Source organism: Phacochoerus africanus, chromosome 2 (assembly GCF_016906955.1).
Source record: "Phacochoerus africanus isolate WHEZ1 chromosome 2, ROS_Pafr_v1, whole genome shotgun sequence".
Lineage (NCBI taxonomy): Eukaryota > Metazoa > Chordata > Mammalia > Artiodactyla > Suidae > Phacochoerus > Phacochoerus africanus.
In genome coordinates, this window is record NC_062545.1 from 9,432,268 (window position 1) to 9,450,505 (window position 18,238).

Genomic DNA, 18,238 nt, shown 5'->3' on the forward strand with positions numbered 1-18,238 from the left:
GCTCAATCGTGATGCTCTAGTGGCTGAGTCTAGTCCCTTTTCCTTGACAGGCATCCGCGGGCTTCAGTGTAACTGCTATTAAATTTTTCCATTTTTTTCCTCCCATTCTCCCCTTTATGGGAACTGGACTAAGATGACACTCTTAAGGTCAGACCAGGTATCCTGAGTGCTCCAACCTGGTCAACTATTTCTTTATGATACTAGTTCACTTTTCATGAGTTGGCTGAAAATTTGTCAAGGCCAGGAAGCCCTTCATACATTTCTTTGCACACTACTTGCACACAACAGCCAACAAATACATACTTTGGGGTTCGTTGTAAATGCCTTCTTTACAGAACGCTCTAGAGATATGGCCTGATTCCTCCTCTTGACTCTCAACACCCACTCCAGGCCCTGGCATGGCTGCTCAGCTTGGTGGACCTCTACCCGTGTGGTCAAACCATGTCAATCTCCACCCTGGACACCCAAAGGGACTATGGCCCTAAAGTGAGTTAGAGAAGAAATACTAACGAATACTGATGGATTTTCATCTCTAAAATTATACTTATAATGCATGGCTTCCAACGGGCCTCAGAAGATGGTAGCTCTTTACTAACAGCAATTTTTCAAGGTTGCGAATCACCACGGCCGTGCTCTTCTGGAAGTGGCCGCCTCCTCCAGGAGGCCTCACTGCCGGCCGCTGCTCTCCACATGAGATAAGCAATTCTCAGCATGTCTGGACGCCCTGACCGCAATGGTGGAACCCAGAGAGGGTCAGAGAAAGTCTGTTCCCATGGCTCTCAATCTGGACCGTGCACAAGATGCCCCCTCCTTTTAGGTTGCTAAACGCAGGCCCCCAGGCCCAGGTACTCCACCTCGAGGAATTTACCTCTACATACATGTAGTTACTCCTATCACAGACAGGTTACAAAGGAAACTCTTTTAAAAGTTGAAAGACTTCGTAGAATTTTATTTGGTTTTGGTTATTGCCTCAAAAGCAACTCTAGACTTTCTCAATTTTTATTTTTTGGGTTTTTGTTTGTTTGGTTTTTTTTGGCTGTGCCTACGGCATGCAGAATTTCCAGGGCCAGGGATCGAACCCATGTCATAGCAGCAACCCGAGCCACTGCAGAGACGACTAGTGGATCCTTAACCCGCTGCACTACCTGGGACCTCTTCAGTTTTCATTTTTGGGAAGAAACTCTTGGTGGCAGAACACAGGGGCTCTTACTGTGGGAAGGGCATGATGAGAAAGACATCGCCAGAGCAAGGGCCAGCTTATTTGACTGAAACAAAGGGGTGCCTCCAGCCACAGCATGAAGAACCCACCGAGAATGGAGGCGAGTCAAGAGAGGAGTAGGGGGATGGCCAGGAAGAGGTCAGAGAAGAACCAGAAGAGGTACAGGAGATGTGAACTGGCAGAAGAGACTGGAAAAAACAATGTCCTGACAACCAGGAACAGTTTTAGTTTGACGTAAGAGGAGATGAAAAGTCTTCCAGGAAAGGATGTCGTCTTTTGGTCAAATGAGTCAGGAAAGTGACTTGGGATTCTGCCATCTGTCACTTGAGCTAATCACAATGAATCGCTGACAATGAGTGACTAAATTAAAACTCCCATCTCTTTCTGAAAAGGATTGGAGATGCTTATAAGAAAACCAGGAAGAAGTTAGCACCCAAAATACACACTCCAAAGTGTACATGGTTTAGAGGTGGCCACGTTTGGCTTGAGTGTCTTCTATCCACGAAGGCAACCTCTGATGAACAAAGGCAGTCTTCCACACAGCCTGAAATGGGTTCTGGCTCCCGCCACAGCCTCTCTACGTGTGAGTGACGTCTCAGTGACAGCCAGATTCCTTGGAGTTATTTTGAAAGTCTCATGAAAGCCCTGATGTACCACAAGAGATCATCCACGAAGCGAAAAACCTCCTCATTCCTTTTCAGCTCAAAGATCTCCCATAGTTGTTCATTTCAGGTGAGAGTGGGGCTGCAATCACTGGCTGGTCTGAGGTGTGCGGCAACTCTCCAGACAGGTCAGTGAATGAGCGAAGGTGAAAACCGGATCAGGGGCTTGAATCCAAAAGCAGTAGTCCGTTTGTTTGATATATTTTTTAGTTATGGGACCTGCTGCTTAAGCCAAAAAGGATAACACCTCAGACACTAAGAAAAAAACTAAAACAAAGGTTAACACGAAGGGGCTGGAAGCCCTCAGAAGCAGAACCACCCAGCCCTGTAGGACCATGTACAGCATAGGGGTAGCCCTCACTGAACCTAAACAGTGAGCAGCTTCCAGTAACATCGTTTTCCAAAACGGTATTAGTAATTGAACTGGACATTTTTTATTTTGTCCCCTGCCTCAAATAGCTTTCAATTTATTTACTTACTTACTTACTTTTTAGGACCGTACCTGCGGCATACGGAGGTTCCCAGGCTGGGGGTCGAATTGGAGCTGTAGCTACAAGCCTACACCACAGCCACGGCCACACCAGATCCAAGCCGCATCTGCGACCTACACCATAGCCACGGCCACACCAGATCCTTAACCCACTGAGTGAGGCCAGGGATCGAACCCGTAACCTCATGGTTTCTAGTTGGATTCGTTAACCGCTGCACCACGATGGGAACTCTGAATTGCTTTCAATTTATAAGTAAGTTTGTGGAGAGAAAGTCCCATTTGAATCTGTTATTTTCTTTCTGTCTTGCCAAAAGTTTATCTTTCTGTTGTTTATTTGACAAAGAATAAGATCTGGCAGCATAGTTCTAGTTATCATTCCCCCGCCCTTTTTTTTTTGCTTCACCTGTGGCACGAAGATATTCCTCGGCCAGGGATCAAACCTGCGCCACAGCAGTAACAACACTGAATCTTTAACCGCTAGGCCACCAGGGAACTCCCTCTTCCTGTTTTTAAGTTTATGTTGCTACTCTCTTTTCTATCTTCTTGAGATGGCTGCTATGTTCATTTATTTGCTTCTAAATTCAGTTTTGTTTTCTTGTGCTAGACTTTTTAAAACTTTCAATTTCATTGGCCATCCACCATCCAAGCAAACTTCCTGTTTGCAGAGAATCCCAAAATAGGTGGGGGTATGCCCCACCCTCCCACCCCTGTTACAGCAGCTGAAAGCGGGGCAGCTCTCACTCCCGCCTCGCTGGCTGCTTGAGTGTGGAAACAAAGCAGGCCCAGGTGCTCCCACCCAGGTCTCTGAATCCAGAGCCTGTGGTCTTTAGATAGAGTCACAGTCCTAAGCTGATGGCAGCAGCAGTTAGAACGCAGGGGTGGTGCCACAAACACCTTGCTTGTGGTGTCTGTGTCTCTAGGGATATCCTGTTGCAGGTGTGACCGGCTACACTCAGCAACCCAGGCTGCCGAGCCTGCTTCTTCAACCCTCTCCTCTACTTCTTAGAGCTACTGGATAGCTTTCCACATAATTCCTTTTCTGGTTACATTAACTATTTTGTATCTTTAAGAATTCTTTTTTTTTCTGCTTTTTTTTAAAGGACTGCACCGGCAGCATAGGAGGCTCCCAGGCTAGGGGTCAAATCGGAGCTGTAGCTGCTGATCACAGCAACGTTGGATCCAAGCTATACCACAGCTCATGGCAATGCCGGATCCTCAACCCACTGAACGAGGCCAGGAATAGAACCCACATCCTCATGGATCCTAGTCGGGTTCTTAACCTGCTGAGCCACAATGGGAACTCCCTAGAATTTTTTTTTTAATTTTTAAAAAGTATAGTTGATTTAGGAGTTCCCGTCATGGCTCAGTGGTTAAAGAATCTGACTAGAAACCATGAGGTTGCAGGTTCGATCCCTGACCTTGCTCAGTGGGTTAAGGATCCAGCATTGCTGTGAGCTGTGGTGTAGGTTGCAGCTGCAGCTCGGATCCCACATTGCTGTGGCTGTGGCGTAGGCTGGTGGCTACGGCTCCGATTAAACCCCTAGCCTGGGAACCTCCATATGCCGCGGGAGCGGCCCCAGAAAAGGCAAACACACACACACACACACAGTGTAGTTGATTTATAATGTTGTGCCAATTTGGCATTGTTCATATTGTCATTTTCTAACTATTCCACAACTGCAAATTTGAAGTCTCTGTCGCCCAGGAGTTGATGGTTAAGGATCCGGTGTTGCCGGGAACTGTGGTGTAGATCGCAGACATGGCTCGGATCTGTGACGTAGACCAGTAGTTACAGCTCCAATTCGACCCCTAGCGTGGGAATCTCCATATGCCGTGCGTGCAGGCCTAAAAGGTCAAAAGCCAAAAAAAAAAAAATTATAATTGGTTAAGTTTGTGTTGGTTTTTTTTTTGCTGCCCCTCAGCATGTGGAGTTCCTTGAGCCAAGGATCAGATCCAAGCCACTGTGCCAGGCAGGGGATTGAACCTGCGTCCTGCTGCTGCAGAAGACACCACCAATCCCGATGCACCACAACGGGAACTCCTGGTTTGCGTATTTATATTTTTGTGAGTGGCTTCTAATTTTGTTATTGTGTCATTAGATGACACAGTCTGTGCAGTATTTGCTTGTGGGAAGTTAGGAATTTCTGTGCAGCTAGTATGTATAATTTTGCTAATGTTCCCCAATCAGTTAAAAAAGGTAAATATACTTTGCAGAAACAAGGTTCAGCATATATTTATTGATTATGTATTTGTATTTTTATTTTCTTTTTATTTTGCTTATCTAAGCCAACAAAGCCGGGGGGAGCGTTGTAATTGTTTCTCACCAGCATTATTTTTATACCAAATTATCCTTGCATTTTCTAACAATTTTTACTTTACGTATTTGGATGCAATGTGATTTGACATATGTTGAGGACTGAATTTTTAATTCCACTCTTTACTAATGTCAAATTACTCTTTTTGAGCCCTGTAATGTGATAAACGTCATGCTTTCTGTCTGGATTTCTCTTTGATCTGTTCTTAATAATGATTCTCGGGGACTGAGTTTTATTTTGATCTGTCTAGATGCTATAGCCAGTACAGTGCCTGACACTCATGCTCAGTAAATCTCAGTGAGAAGCAAGGATATTGGAAACAGAGGGCACGGTAAGTCCCTGTCTCTTTCAGTTTGGGTTCCTGGGAGGATACGAGGGTTCGCGTGTTCTGTTCCCTTCAAGTGATGCGCTTTCCTACGGAAAACGAATACCTTCCTCGTCATCCCCAGAGAGCTAAAAAGAAGTGGCAGACTGCTACTCCACCCCGGAAGGCAGCTGCAGTTCTGCATCTCAGACCTCTTTCTATCGAGGACAACTGCAAGGCGGTAACCGGGCTCTAACGGGCAGCAGCACCCAGCAGAGTGTACCCAATAGACAAGGCACCTGTGGTCAGAGCTCAAAACCCTACAGCAAAGAGGAAACACCTGGGGCAGCGGGAGGGAGAGAGGGGCAAAATGCCCAGGAGAGAAAGAGCAAGCATTTAAAACGGCCCTTAGGCGCTCCCCAAAACAAGAGTAAGCGGGCACTGAGTCCCTGCAGAGGGCGCCTGCAGGTTCTTTGTGCTATCCAAACTGAAATGACGGAAGGAAATGGGACCAGGGCACCTCCTGCATGAGGGAAGAGGCTGGTACTGCCAGGAGCTCTGCAGGGCTGACACAACTAGAGGGCTTCATGTGCCATTTTCTCTGTCCTCAGCACACCTCCAGGTGTGGCATCACAGATGCAGAGAGGCTCCCCTCTGCCAACTTTCAGACAAGGTGGCAGGTCTGGGACCCAGGTGCTACTGCCTCCGGGCTGGTCAAAGTTGGACTCTCCTGGAGCAGGCCTGTGAGAGCTTGCAGTGCTCCTTTGCAGTGACAGCACACTTAATTTAGGTCACGATGTGTGAATACATTACTTTCAGGTAAGTCCCTTTTTTACTACAGGTTTAGGTTGTGTGAAAATTACCCAATTCCAAGGAAAGCTGCTTGCTATTGTGACACTGGTCCAGAGGCCACGCAGGGACAGACTTCCCTGTAAGGGTCCACCTGCTTGGGAGACGTGGAGGGACTTTCTAGGGGCGGGACGTCCAGGGTGAGTTTGCGAAGCCCTCACAAGTGCACGTTTTGCTTTCCAGCTCCTTCTGCTACTCTCACTTCAATCACCTCAGGGACCCAAAGGGTCTGAGCGGGCAGAGGTGTGGGTTGCTTAGCAATATTGTGTCAAAAATTGCCTGCATGAACAGAGAGCCCCAGATATGCTTTCAAATGTGCAGAAGTGATTTGATGGCAACACAGAGAGAAAATCAGAGAGAGACAGAAACAGTTGAACAAAGTCAGAGAGAGAGAGAGAGAAGATGCTCCCTCCTGCGACTGCAGGTCATCCAAGTCCTCCCCGCCTACAGGAAAACAAGGGGCCACACATCTCGCTGCGAGGACAGCGTCCTTGTGTGCAGTCACCTGGGAACCCCGCGGCAGCCCTTCTTCATCAGGCAGGACAACAGCATCAATATGAGCCCCTTCGGAACCCTCGGTGGCCACCAGGGCTGAGCTCGCTGGGCACTATCTCACTTCATCCTTAAAAGGAACCTATGAGGCAGTACTAGGATCGCCCCATTCTACAGACATGGAAACTGTTGGGGGCGGTCAGATACCTGGCCCAGGTTCCAGTATTATCCGAGGACAGGACCAGGATTCCGTCCTGGGTCTATCTGTCCTTAGGGCCGTGTCTGCTAACTCATTCTAGGATAACATAATTCTGTGTTAGAGTTTCTCCCTAGGAAAGCTTCTCCCTCAGTCCCCAACTCAAACTATAGAGCCCCTATGATGCTGCTCTCATATCAACCGTATTTAACAACCCCCCCCCCCCCCCCCCCGCCTTCTGAAATGCCAGGGAGTCTGCTTCTTCCTCGCTCCTCTCCCAGGGAAAAGTGACATTTATCTGCATGCCTAGGAAGTACCAACCCAAACCATTCATTACACGGGAAGGGAGGCCACATGGGCGAGCCCTAGCTTTCAGCACACCATTGTATTTTTTCTCCTGGCTGCAAAAAGTAGAATTCTTTCAATAAAAATCTTTCTCTCTAAAAATAAAACAGTGCCCAACTCTGCAATTACACTTCTCAGTTGGAGACATCTGCTTTCCACTCTGTTTTCCCGAATGCATAAGGTCCAATTTGTTGGTCAGCTAATGGGTCACACTGAGGCCCCGGTGTAGTGCAATGAACTGGAAAACCAAAACTATGGAGGCTTGAATCGCTGTGTGGTTGTTTGCCCAGTGCAGCAGTGGGCAGCTTTATTTTAAATCGCTGTATGCTATTTCTCTCACCTGTCCTGCCCAGAGCGGGAACCTGATCAGTAGCTGCCAACCGCCAGCCCCGGACCATCAAACGATGCTTAGAGGAAGCTACTGGCAATGTGCTCTTTCTCCAGTTTCCTTCTCTTAAGCCCACCCCAATCTCTCCCCCTTCCTCTCCTTTCCCTTTGCTGTTCGGCATATTCCCATTTTTGGACAACATCGTGCCTGCTTGTGGAGTTCTGGATTACTGCTGCGACTTGGGTTTATCATAAAGGTTGCTCAGAGCCTCTTTATGCCCAGAACCTATCAGAAGGGGTCCTGGATGTATACCACAGACTGATGGCTCTTATTTTCTCAGCTGGTAGTTTCTACCAGAAAGGATACTATCTTAAACATCTATACCATAGAAGCACACCATTCAGCAGGTAGATAACTTTGGGAAGAGGATTTTTACATCTAGTTCATCAGGGTTCTTTAAGGAACACGTATACCTATGGGTGATGCAGGGAACACATGAAGGAATTACACAAACTTTAGAAAGTGTTTTACAATATAATTCAAAGAGAATTTTAAAACACTATGAGATAGGGAGGAAAGTTTCATCATGATTAGGAAGCTAGCCTAGAGACAGAGAACAGAAGATTTGAGACCAACTGATACAAATGAAAACCTAGAAAGTCAAGTATCAGTAATTTATCCTTATAAATGCTCAAGAGAAGGAGATGCCCAGTAACCTCTTCAGGTCTGTAGGTAACAACCTCCTACAAATGCCTCCTGCAACGAGACGTTAGACCCCCAGGAGAAAGCGTGCAAAACACCAGATTTTATGTGAAAGCGTGTTAAGTCACATACCATCCAACACATAATATTCCATGATGTAATGTCAAAATTACAACCCAAGAAAGGGTCCTGTCAATCCCTCCTGATTGTTTCCCTGAAGATACTTAAGCCACTGTGCAGTGTTGGTTTAAAAGTGTCCTCAAGATGGACATGGGATGGCCGCTGGTTCTGGAGTCACCAAGGAGGGTATCAGAAGTCACACAAAGGCTTTCACGTGTCCTTGTGGAAACCCTGGTGCATGTCATCGCACCCATAGAGGGCTCCATTAAATCAAGGAATTCACCGGAGAAAGCCAATCAAAAAGGCCAAGGGAGCAGTAGTTACGACAGAACAGCAGCTAACAATTACAGAGCACCTGCCAAAAGCCCGGCCCTGGTCTAAGTGCTCCGTGTGCATTAACTCATGTACTGTCTCAACTATCCCATCAGGTAGGGGCCCCACCGACATGGCTGCAGAGATGAGAAAAGCAAGGCAGAGAGAGCGAAGGGAGCTTATCTAAGTCACAAAGCTGGTGTTTGTACCCAGGCCATTGGTTCCAGGCTCTTCACTGGGAGAGACTGAACCGAATTCCATGCTGTTCTGCTAGGGAGGCAAAGGCGAAAGGAATATATCCCAGTTAATAAAACCAAGGCAAGGCCTGAGAGGGAAAACATGGGCTTTCTACCAAATTGTAGGTTATTAAAGTTAGGATAAAGTAAATTTCAGACAAATAAAGGGAAAACTGCTTTGCACAGCAGGATATACATTAGGTAACATTTGAGTTTTCTCAAGGAGAACTGAGACTACAACTTCTAACCACCTCCAAAAGTGCTGGCAACTGATAATGTGTCACTAAGGGAAAGGCGGCTCGCTCTGAGATGAGCTCTTTCAGGTATGAGGTTAACGGGATTGCCACACCTGCGCGCCCAGGAACCCCTGGTCATGTCTATCCGAGGCAGGCTGTGGGGCTGGGGAAATGGGAGGTGTCCCCAGGGTGGCAAAGCCTTGCTCCATTTCTCACGACCCTCCCAGTAATCTGGGGCCTCTGCCATCTCCTTGCCAGCCTCGCCTCTGAGAAGCTCCATCCCGGGAGAGAAGAGGATCTGTGGGTGAGGGTAGCCGCTCTCAGTCTGAAGTGACAGGAAGGGCTGCCCAAATAATTCCAAGGGGCTGGTCCTCACGTCAGTGGTAGGAGTCCTGCACTGGGGGCTGGGGGTGGGGACGAACACCCGGGGCCAGGTCTTACAGCTGAGGACCCCTGTGCCCCACTGTCCTGGAGCAAGCAAAGCCGACCGAGGAGGCAGGTCCTGATGGTCTCTGGGAGGAAGAGCAACCCTAACTCTAGGCCCAGAAATCTCTTGGCCTCGGCCTCTTTTCCTCTCTTTGGGCTTCAAACGCCTCCAGCTACCCAAGCAAAATGCCCCTCTGAGGAATCAGGAGAACTGCACAACTGTGCATGCGGCCAGCTCCTTGGGCCATGGAGGTTCTAGGGGTGAAATGGTTTTATTTCAAGTGCCTGCATCTGGCAACTCCAGGCACAAAGAACCCAGACTCTGGAGTGTGTGCCCCGGGAGGAGGCCTGGGGCCTTGTGCTGTTCCAGGGTGCTGCAGGAGGTAAAAAGAGATTTGATGATGGTAGGCTTGAACAAGTCTCAGTGGCAGGAGGCAATACGGTTGAAATATTAACTATTATTGAGGTGTTTAGTTTTGAAGGATTAAAGAGACACACATGCTGACTCTCTTTCCCACAGGGTCTATTCAAAGGAAACCAGCTATTCCATCAGCTATCGACAAGCATTAGAGGCGGAACCAAGGCAATTTGTGCTTCTACTCACCTACGCAGTTATCGCAAAGGCTACAATGAGAGGCACGAGGGGGCCGGAAAATCTTGCAGGTGAAACAATATTTAAGTTTCACAGTCTGGCCATTGATGATGACTTCTTTGGTTCTGGGAGGTGGGCGGTACCCCCCTGAACTGGTGCCATTTGCAATATCTGTGGAGAAAAGAGAGCACAGGCACTTAACGTAGCACTTCAGCTCTGCAGGCTCCGGCACCGGGGCAGCCTGGAGTCCGCATTTCCCAGGATAGAGGACACACTGGGTGCCTTCCTGGGAGGCACCTGACCCCAGACACACAAATGCGGTAGAACACCGAGCACTGGTCATCCCACAACCTTGCTCCTTCAGAGTTTGGAGTGGTGCTTAAGAGTCCATCAGGTTGGCGTGGCCACGTGACTGAGCTCTGGCCAATGGAGTGTGAGCACACGTGGCTCCGCCCAGAGGTGGGCTCCTCCCCTGAGCCCCACCCACTCTTTCCGCGCCTCCCCAGGTCACCTTGGAGGCACCCGTGCCTACGCACAGGAGGGCTGCCCCATGACCTCCCTCCTGGGCCGAAACTGCGCAGTGTTACACCAACTAGCACCGTCCTTATTGATGCAGTGGGTGATACTGACATGGTGAACACTTTCCTTCTCTGCCGGCGTACTCTAAAGCCCGCTCAAGGCTTTGCCCATTGGCTTTCTCAGAAATACCAGATATTGGATGGGGGGAATACGGATTAAAATGTATATTTAAAGAAACTATTAAATATACATTTAAAAAAAGTCTATATTTTGTTTATTGTCTGACCAGCATCTTTTTTGAGGAACAATTTTTAAAATGAAGAAAACACACATGTGTATTTTTTTAAGTCTCATTTTATCTTATAACCTGGCTTTCAACCCTCAGTTCACATTAGAATCGCCCAGAGAGCTTTTAAAACTCCTCTAGTGCAGGCACCCTGCCCCAGACCCATTAAATCCGAATTGCCCAGGGTTATTCTAATGTGCTGGAGGGTTGGGAACCCCAGCTTCAACGGAAGATAAAACATCCCATTTTATTCTCATCTAGACCCCTCACAGCCAGAAAGAATTGAGGGCAGCTAGCTATGCAGTAGGAGCAGGAGGCCGTGGCGGGCGGTGGGGGGTGGGGGGCAAATCTTAAGACAGAGCTGGTAACACGAAAGGTAGCTGTTCCTTTTCATTCATATGTACACACGATCAGACAGCGACAGCTGCAACACACTTTTGGTAAAATTCCAAAGTGGCTGGAATGAGTCCCATCATCCACTCAGCGCCCCCCACCCCCCAAAACTCAACGGGGTCAGGAACGACATGGAGAGCTTTCCAAACTACCCATACTATGTCCCGCCCTCAGAGGTTCTGATTTCATTGGCGGAGAACACCCTGGCATTAGAAAAAAGTCCCAGGTAGAGGGGACGTGCAGCCAAAGTGGAGACCCGCTGCTGCAGGCCTTGTCACGGATTCTGCACAGCATCCGCACCATCTGAGAGCTCCTCAGAGCAGCATGTGCTCTCTTGGTCCTGCCCCAGAACTACTGGAACAGAATCTGCTTTTACCGAGACCCTGCCACCAGCCCTGGCGGGTTCCTGCACCGAACGGTTTGAGAACCTTGCTCTCAGGGGGCCTGTAACCACTGCCAACCACACATCATGGGCGCCTCTTCCTCTCACGTTCGTCTTTGTTTTGAACCCGAGTACAGGCACATGCATGATAAAGAGCTAAACTTCCAGAACACAGAAACCTGGAGAAGCTGGGCTCATAGAAGGGCCCACTCCAAAGTCACACCCGGCCCTGAGTATGTTCACACGGAGGACCTGGTGATCTGGTATAGCCGATGGTACTTGCAGGGCCGCATCCTCTGTCCCCACAGGACTGCTCTCGCTCATGCAGTTCACACGTCATGTTTCCTAGAGTGCCCCCTTACCTCGATCTTCTTCTTCTTCTTTTTTTTTTTTTTGCTTTTTAGAGCTGCACCCAAGGCACATAGAAGTTCCCAGTCTAGGGGTCGAATCAGAGCTGCAGCTGCCGGCCTCCACCACAGCCACAGCCACACAGGATCTGAGCCACATCTGCGGCCTACACCGCAGCTCACAGCAATGCCAGAGTCTTCATCCACTGAACAAGGCCAGGGATGGAACCTGCATCCTCACCCAGTTGGATCTGTAACCTGCTGAGCCACAATGGGAAGTCCCAATCTTTTTCCAGGGGCTCTCCGAGCCTGGAAATCTGCCCCTAGGCTCTGAGCTTTGGTATTTGCGAAGACCTCAACCCCCTTGGTAGGGCAAACCGTTTGAGTGGCTGGCAGCCCTTTACCCTTCATGGAGAATGAAAGTCCCCCGGGCGGTTGGAGAAGGAGAGGACGCAGGGTCCAGGGAGCTCCTTGGAGTTGGGAGGGTGAGTAGCAGCCCTTCTACCACCTTCCCACTGAGGACAACATTTCCACTTAGGGTAATTGAACGGCTGTGGCACCTGCCCAAGGACTCTGGGTGGCCTTGCCAAGCAGGACACCCTCTCTTGGCATGTCCCCCACCTGCCTGGCACCCCAGGTGGCTGCCCTATTAAAGGCCAAGTTCAGCAGGCATCTGGAGAGGCTCCGAGCTTCCACAGCACAAACACTGGGAAGAGGGCGGCATCTCAACTGACTCTGTGATGAGAAAACAAAGAGACACCGTGCCATGCACTTCCTGAAGCATCGGGGTAAAAATAACTGGCTTTGAACACATCAAAGATAAGGTCAGGTCTCTACTGGGGCCAACTGGATGCCACTGAGGCTTAAATTAATCATGACTTTGTGCCTCACTAGCCAAATGGCAGCTGTGAAATCTACTGTATCTATTAAGCTCTGGAAAACGTGGCCAGGAAAACTAGAAAATCAGATACAGGTTTAAAAACCACAGTAATCCAACCCTATTTGTGTTACTATAACCAGGAAAGTTTAAAAACTGATTTCTCAAGAAAAATATTTTAAGAAACAGGGAGGACAAATGTATCCACATCAGAATGTCTCCTAAAAAAGTTCTGAGGAGCACTGACTAAAGGAGGGGAGCCCTCACCAGCGCTCCCTAAGACAACCTCTAGTGACCTTGTAGTTCGAAAGTGCATTTGGGAAAGATGAAATCTTTGATGAAAAGTGAGCTGAAGGCTGCAATTCAACAGACATAAACTGAAGCTTCAGAATTACACTAAACCCAACAACTATGACTAAATATTTGGAGATCTCTATGTAAAAGAAAAGGAAACCTCAGCGGACCTGGATTCTGGGCCCAGCTATGCTGCGAGGTGAACGATGGACCCCAGAACTTGAAAAGAAACAGAAAAATCAATGGATATTTATGAACTATTTACTATACACAAAATACCGCACCGGAGGCAGTGGGGGACCAATAAGTGAGGAGATGTTGTGAGGGGAGCAGTGGGTGAGGGTTGATGAGTCCTGCGTCCCCGGCCACCCCAGTCTGCTCTCCTCACAGCCCTGGGAGCCTGCTTCTCAAGGGCAAGTCTGACATAGAAACCCCAGGCCTCTGGCGCTGGGCCCCAGGTCCCCCTGCACCTGCCCTCTCTTCCCGCAGCACCATCTTCCCCAGCCGGCCCGAGCCAGTGGCCTCCTTGCCCACCTGGCCTGGCCCTGCATTCATGCTCCCAGGCCCCTCCCCAGCTCTTGAGAATCCCCACCGGCCCCTGGCCTGCTGGGTACTCCTCATCCTCATCCCATTAGGTCCAGTTCCAGCTTCTCCTGTGGAAACATGCTGAAAGCAGAGTCGCCTCCTTTCTCCTTTGGGCTCTCCCTGTCCTTAGCTCATTTTTTTTCTTTCAGGGCTGTACCTGCTGCATATGGAGGTTCCCAGGCTAGGGGTCAAATCAGAGCTGTAGCCACCAGCCTACACCACAGCCACAGCAATGCTTGGATCCGAGCTGCATCTGCGACCTACACTACAGCTCAGGACTATACCAGATCCTTAACCCACTGAGTGGGGCCAGGGATCAAACTCGAGTCCTCTTGGATACTAGTCGGATTCTTAACCTGCTGAGCCATAACAGGAACTCCCTTAGTTCATTTATGAATCCAGGGGATAGCTGTTCTGTGCAAGTTCAGGGCACAAAACTGCCTTCTCACTAAGTTTTTCACTCAAAGAGCAGTCATGCATGGGCTTTCCAGGGGTTTTAAGGGAGTTGTTAATATGTCCTAATTTCAAAGCCACTGTCCAAAAAACAAGTCATCTTTTTTTGGAGGAATAACAGAGTGCTAACATTCGGAGAGACCCACTCGCCTGCATCTGATTTAATCCTGCCCTGAAGTCAGGGACAAAAGTTGGTGAACTTTAAAAATTGCTGAAATTCACCGTATGAAATAATGGAACTCTGCTTTTTTTAAAACGCAAAGGAAAAAAAAAATCCCAGTTTACATGAGATGAAGATTAAGATTCTTTTCCTTCAGCAACAGGAAGCAGAAGTGTCCCTTGCTGGTGCACTGACATTGCGCAGAGCATCCACCCGCTGAGGCCACCAGAGCGGGAGGAACCGCCACCAAGAGGCACTTGGGCGGGAGGAAGATAAAGCTTCGCTGCGCTAGGGTGTAAGTCGCAGGGAAAGCGTGACTTGCCCTATGCTCGAGCTTTCCTGACCGTCTCAACTGCACCTTCTGGAGGACAGCTGCTGAAGCTAATGAATCTAAAAGCTTCACAAAGCTCACTTCACCGACACGCTGAGGCACGTGGCACACAGATTTCCCAACCTCAGAACAGGGATCCGTCATGAAGAAAATGGTTGTTTATAGAGCCGCTTAAGATAAACTCTTAGCTTACAGGTTCTAAGCTTCCAAATTTATAGCAAAATATTAACAATGACAAAGATGTCAGACGAGTCAACTTCTCTTATTTTAAGTGTTGGGGAAAAAGGGTGAGCAAATGCTCGTCTGTCTACAGACAGCGGGTGGGTTTCCACTCAAGAGAGTAAAAGCGTGACTGTCTTCTCACTATTACCTCGGACGGCAGCACCTTGGCCTCCACAAATGATTAAATACAGATGCGTATATGAGGGCTCGCGGGGGTCTGTCTGACCGTCTCCAGGCCTCTTCCTCCAGTTAAAAGCTTCACTACGTCACTTTGTCTTAAATGTCTATCTTCAAGGATGAAACTGAGGTGAGGCTCAGGCAGGTAGAGTTTCAGCGGGTAAATGGGGGGTCCCCTCTGCTCAGGGGAGCTCATCTCAGGAAGGAGAGTGTCACAAAGCCAGGAGCAAGCAGATCAGGGAAGCCCGTGGGGGGTGAGGGGAAGCCATAGGCAAGGGCAGGCCTTACGAGTCCTGCAAGCAACGGAAGACACTCAAGGCGCAGGTTCTCTTCCCAAATCCTTCATTCAAAAGCTACGAGTATTAGAGGCACCCTGGTGGGCAACACAGACCTTCAAGGAGACCTGGTCCCTGGCTTCGGGGAGTTCACAGGAGACATTAATTAATCATTGCACGACTAAAGGCATCGTTATGCACAGTGTTATATTGAGTCAGAGGAGCAGGGAAGGCCACTGGCTGTGGGGACTCTTCCCAGAAGAGGTAGTGCTTCCCTAGGCAATGTGTATGGGTGTGTACCTGCTGGCGTGTGTGTGTGTGTGTGTGTGTGTGTGTAAGCGTGCACACATGCTGGGAGCAGGGCATTTCAGGCAGAGGGAGCAACACTTGTATACTGGCCCTGGGACAGGAGGCAGATCCAAGAAGGGAAGGGAGACCAGTGTGACCAGAAACAGAGAGACCAGGAGACAGTCGGAGAGGAGGAGGGCGGGGCTAGACTGCACAGAGCCCTGTGGTCAGGTCTGCTGCTGGCCTTCATCCTAAGTGCAAGAGGAAGCTTACTGTTAGTTTCATGTCAACTTGGCTAAGCGCTGCACCCAGATCGCAGTCAAACACTCGTCTGGATGTCGCTTCAAAGGTATTTTTAGATGAGATTAACATTAAAATCAGCAGCCTTTGAGTAAAGCAGGTTATGCTCCCTAACGTGGGTGAGCCCCCGCCAATCAACTGCAGTCTTAGGAGCCAAGACTGCGCTTCCCTGAAGCAGAAAAAATTCTCAAGACGGCAATGTAAGAAACCCAGCCTGGCTTTCCAACCTGCTGTAATTTGGACTCAAGACTGTAACGTCATGGTATATAAACACAATGGAATACTACTCAGCCATAAAAAGAACAAAATGCCATTTGAAGCAGCATGGATACAACTAGAGAGTCTCATACTAAGTGAATTAAGTCAGAAAGAGAAAGACAAATATCATATGTTATCACTTATATATGGAATCTAAAATATGGCACAGATGAACCTGTCTCCAGAACAGAAACAGTCTCACAGACATGGAGAACAGACTTGTGGTTGCCAAGGAGGAGGGAGTGGGATGGACGGGGAGTTTGGGGTTCATAGATGCAAACTATTCCATTTAGAATGGATAAGCAATGAGGTCCTGCTGCACAGGATGGAACATGATGGAAGATAATGTGAGGAGAATGTATACATATATATATATGTATAACTGGGTCACTTTGCTGTACAGCAGAAATTGACAGAACATTGCAAATCAACTATAATAAAAAAATTAAAAATAAACATTAAAAAAAAAAGACTGTAATATCAACTCTTGCCTGACTTTCCAGCCTACACAACAAACTTCAAATTTGCCAGCCCCCACAACTGCCTGAGCCAATTCCTTAAAAATAAATCTATATGGCTTCCGCTCGTTCTTTTCCCCCAGAGAATCTTAGTCCAGAATCCAAGAAGAGTTCGAGGCTGTGGGGTGAGGTGACCAGTAGGAATTAGAGAACACCACCTGTCTGGCAGGCTCCAAGATGGGTGGGGGTGGGAGCAAGGTGGGTTTGGGCCAGTTGGGAGGGATTTGGGATACAGACGAGAGGCGAGGTGAACCTGAAATAGGGCTGGAGCTGTGATGACGAAGAGTAGGAGACACATTCCAGAAACATTACAATGGTCACATCAATCACGCATGGATGTGGTACATGAGAGGCAGCTGGGTGACAGGGACGAGCCTCAGGCTCTGGCTGGGAGCAGGGGAGCACGGTGGCAGCATCCCCTGGGGAGGGAGCACTTCCTGTTTGGGGGGAGGGGCAGTGGGGGTGGGAAGCGATGTCCTGCTGATACTGGACCAGAGGAAACCTCACAGGGGTAGGTGCACATACCGCATGGGATCTCAGAGTTAAGGCCGGGGGCTGGAGAGAAATGTCTGGCAATGACAGAGAGAGAGGGTAAGGATGGCAGGTGCTGGACGGCGAGAGGGCCAGCGGCTGAGCCTCGAGGCAATCTGGCATCTAAAAGCAAGGAGTGCCCGAGAGGTGGAAGGAGAGCCCAGTGTGGCTGAGCACTTAGTGTGTGTCACACACACCAGGGAAACTACGACACTGGAATTCCTCTGGAAGAGTCTCACAGCACAGCAGAGGGACAGAGAGGAAACCCGGGGTTTCCCCAGTGTGCTTGGCTCTCCTGCCACCCCAGGATACGCCCATCGGGAGACGGGGCGCGTGGCACGCCAGCCTGGGAAAGGCTGACGGAAGAGGTGGGAGCTGGCGGGAACGTCCGGGTTTCCTCAGGACAAATGGGTGATGATGCTGTGATAGAGGCGTGGATGCTGGGGTGGAACAGGAAGGAACTGTGCTCCCTCTGGGCTGGACCAAGAGCACTGGAAACAGAGCCAGGACTGGAGGCTGGCGAGAGGGATTAACCCCTCACTCCCAGGATGCTTAGACCACATGCACAGAGCTGGCAGGAGTATGGGGGTTGGCCACCGTGAGAGATCACAGGCTTGTCCTCAAACAGGTAGAATGATCCAAGGATGCAGAGACCTAGCGAGGGGTCCTCATGCAGGGATGGGGTGGGGATCTGCAAGGGGAAGATCCCTGGCCTGGCTGCCCCTGCTGGGGGTGTGGGGGGTGCTACCAACTTTTTTCTGCTGAGGCTCAAACCCGCTCTGGTGGTCCCACCTTCATGAGCAAAGGAGGGCACGCAAGGATTGCTTGCGGGACCGTGGCTGCCTGTGAAGTCCCCAGAGAGGGGAACTAGGGGGACAGACGCAGTGCTTTTTGGCTCTGAGAGGGAGATGTCAAGAGGTGATTGTGTTGATGGAGTCCTGTCTCAGGGATGTGCCTCCAAGTCCCTCACCAGCGCGTTAAGAAGTCAGAGGCGGGAGGAACACCTGACGGCAGTGGGGACTGTGACAGCCGAAGAAGCGGGGACTGAGGAGTGCAAAGAGCAAACCCTTGTTTCCCAGAGTGGCTCGGACTTGACCTTGCCGTCCCTGAATGAGAAGCTGGTTCTGGGTTGTAGGAGGTAATTTCGCTTAGAAACCCTAGAGGACTGGGGTTCATCCTAGACTCGGTCGTCAAAGGGCTTGTGGGATGGATCTCCTT

At 49.4% G+C, this 18,238-nt stretch overlaps 1 protein-coding gene across 4 annotated transcripts in view; it reads right to left on the bottom strand.

Annotated features, from left to right (window-relative positions):
• ZDHHC14 (zinc finger DHHC-type palmitoyltransferase 14) overlaps positions 1-18,238 on the bottom strand; it is a 265,769-nt gene that overhangs the window by 63,129 nt on the left and 184,402 nt on the right. For all 4 annotated transcript variants that reach the window (XM_047769852.1, XM_047769851.1, XM_047769850.1 and 1 more), the window contains exon 3: positions 9,837-9,995. In XM_047769852.1, the coding sequence (XP_047625808.1) occupies positions 9,837-9,995 (159 nt within the window). The remainder of the gene's footprint in view (positions 1-9,836; positions 9,996-18,238) is intronic.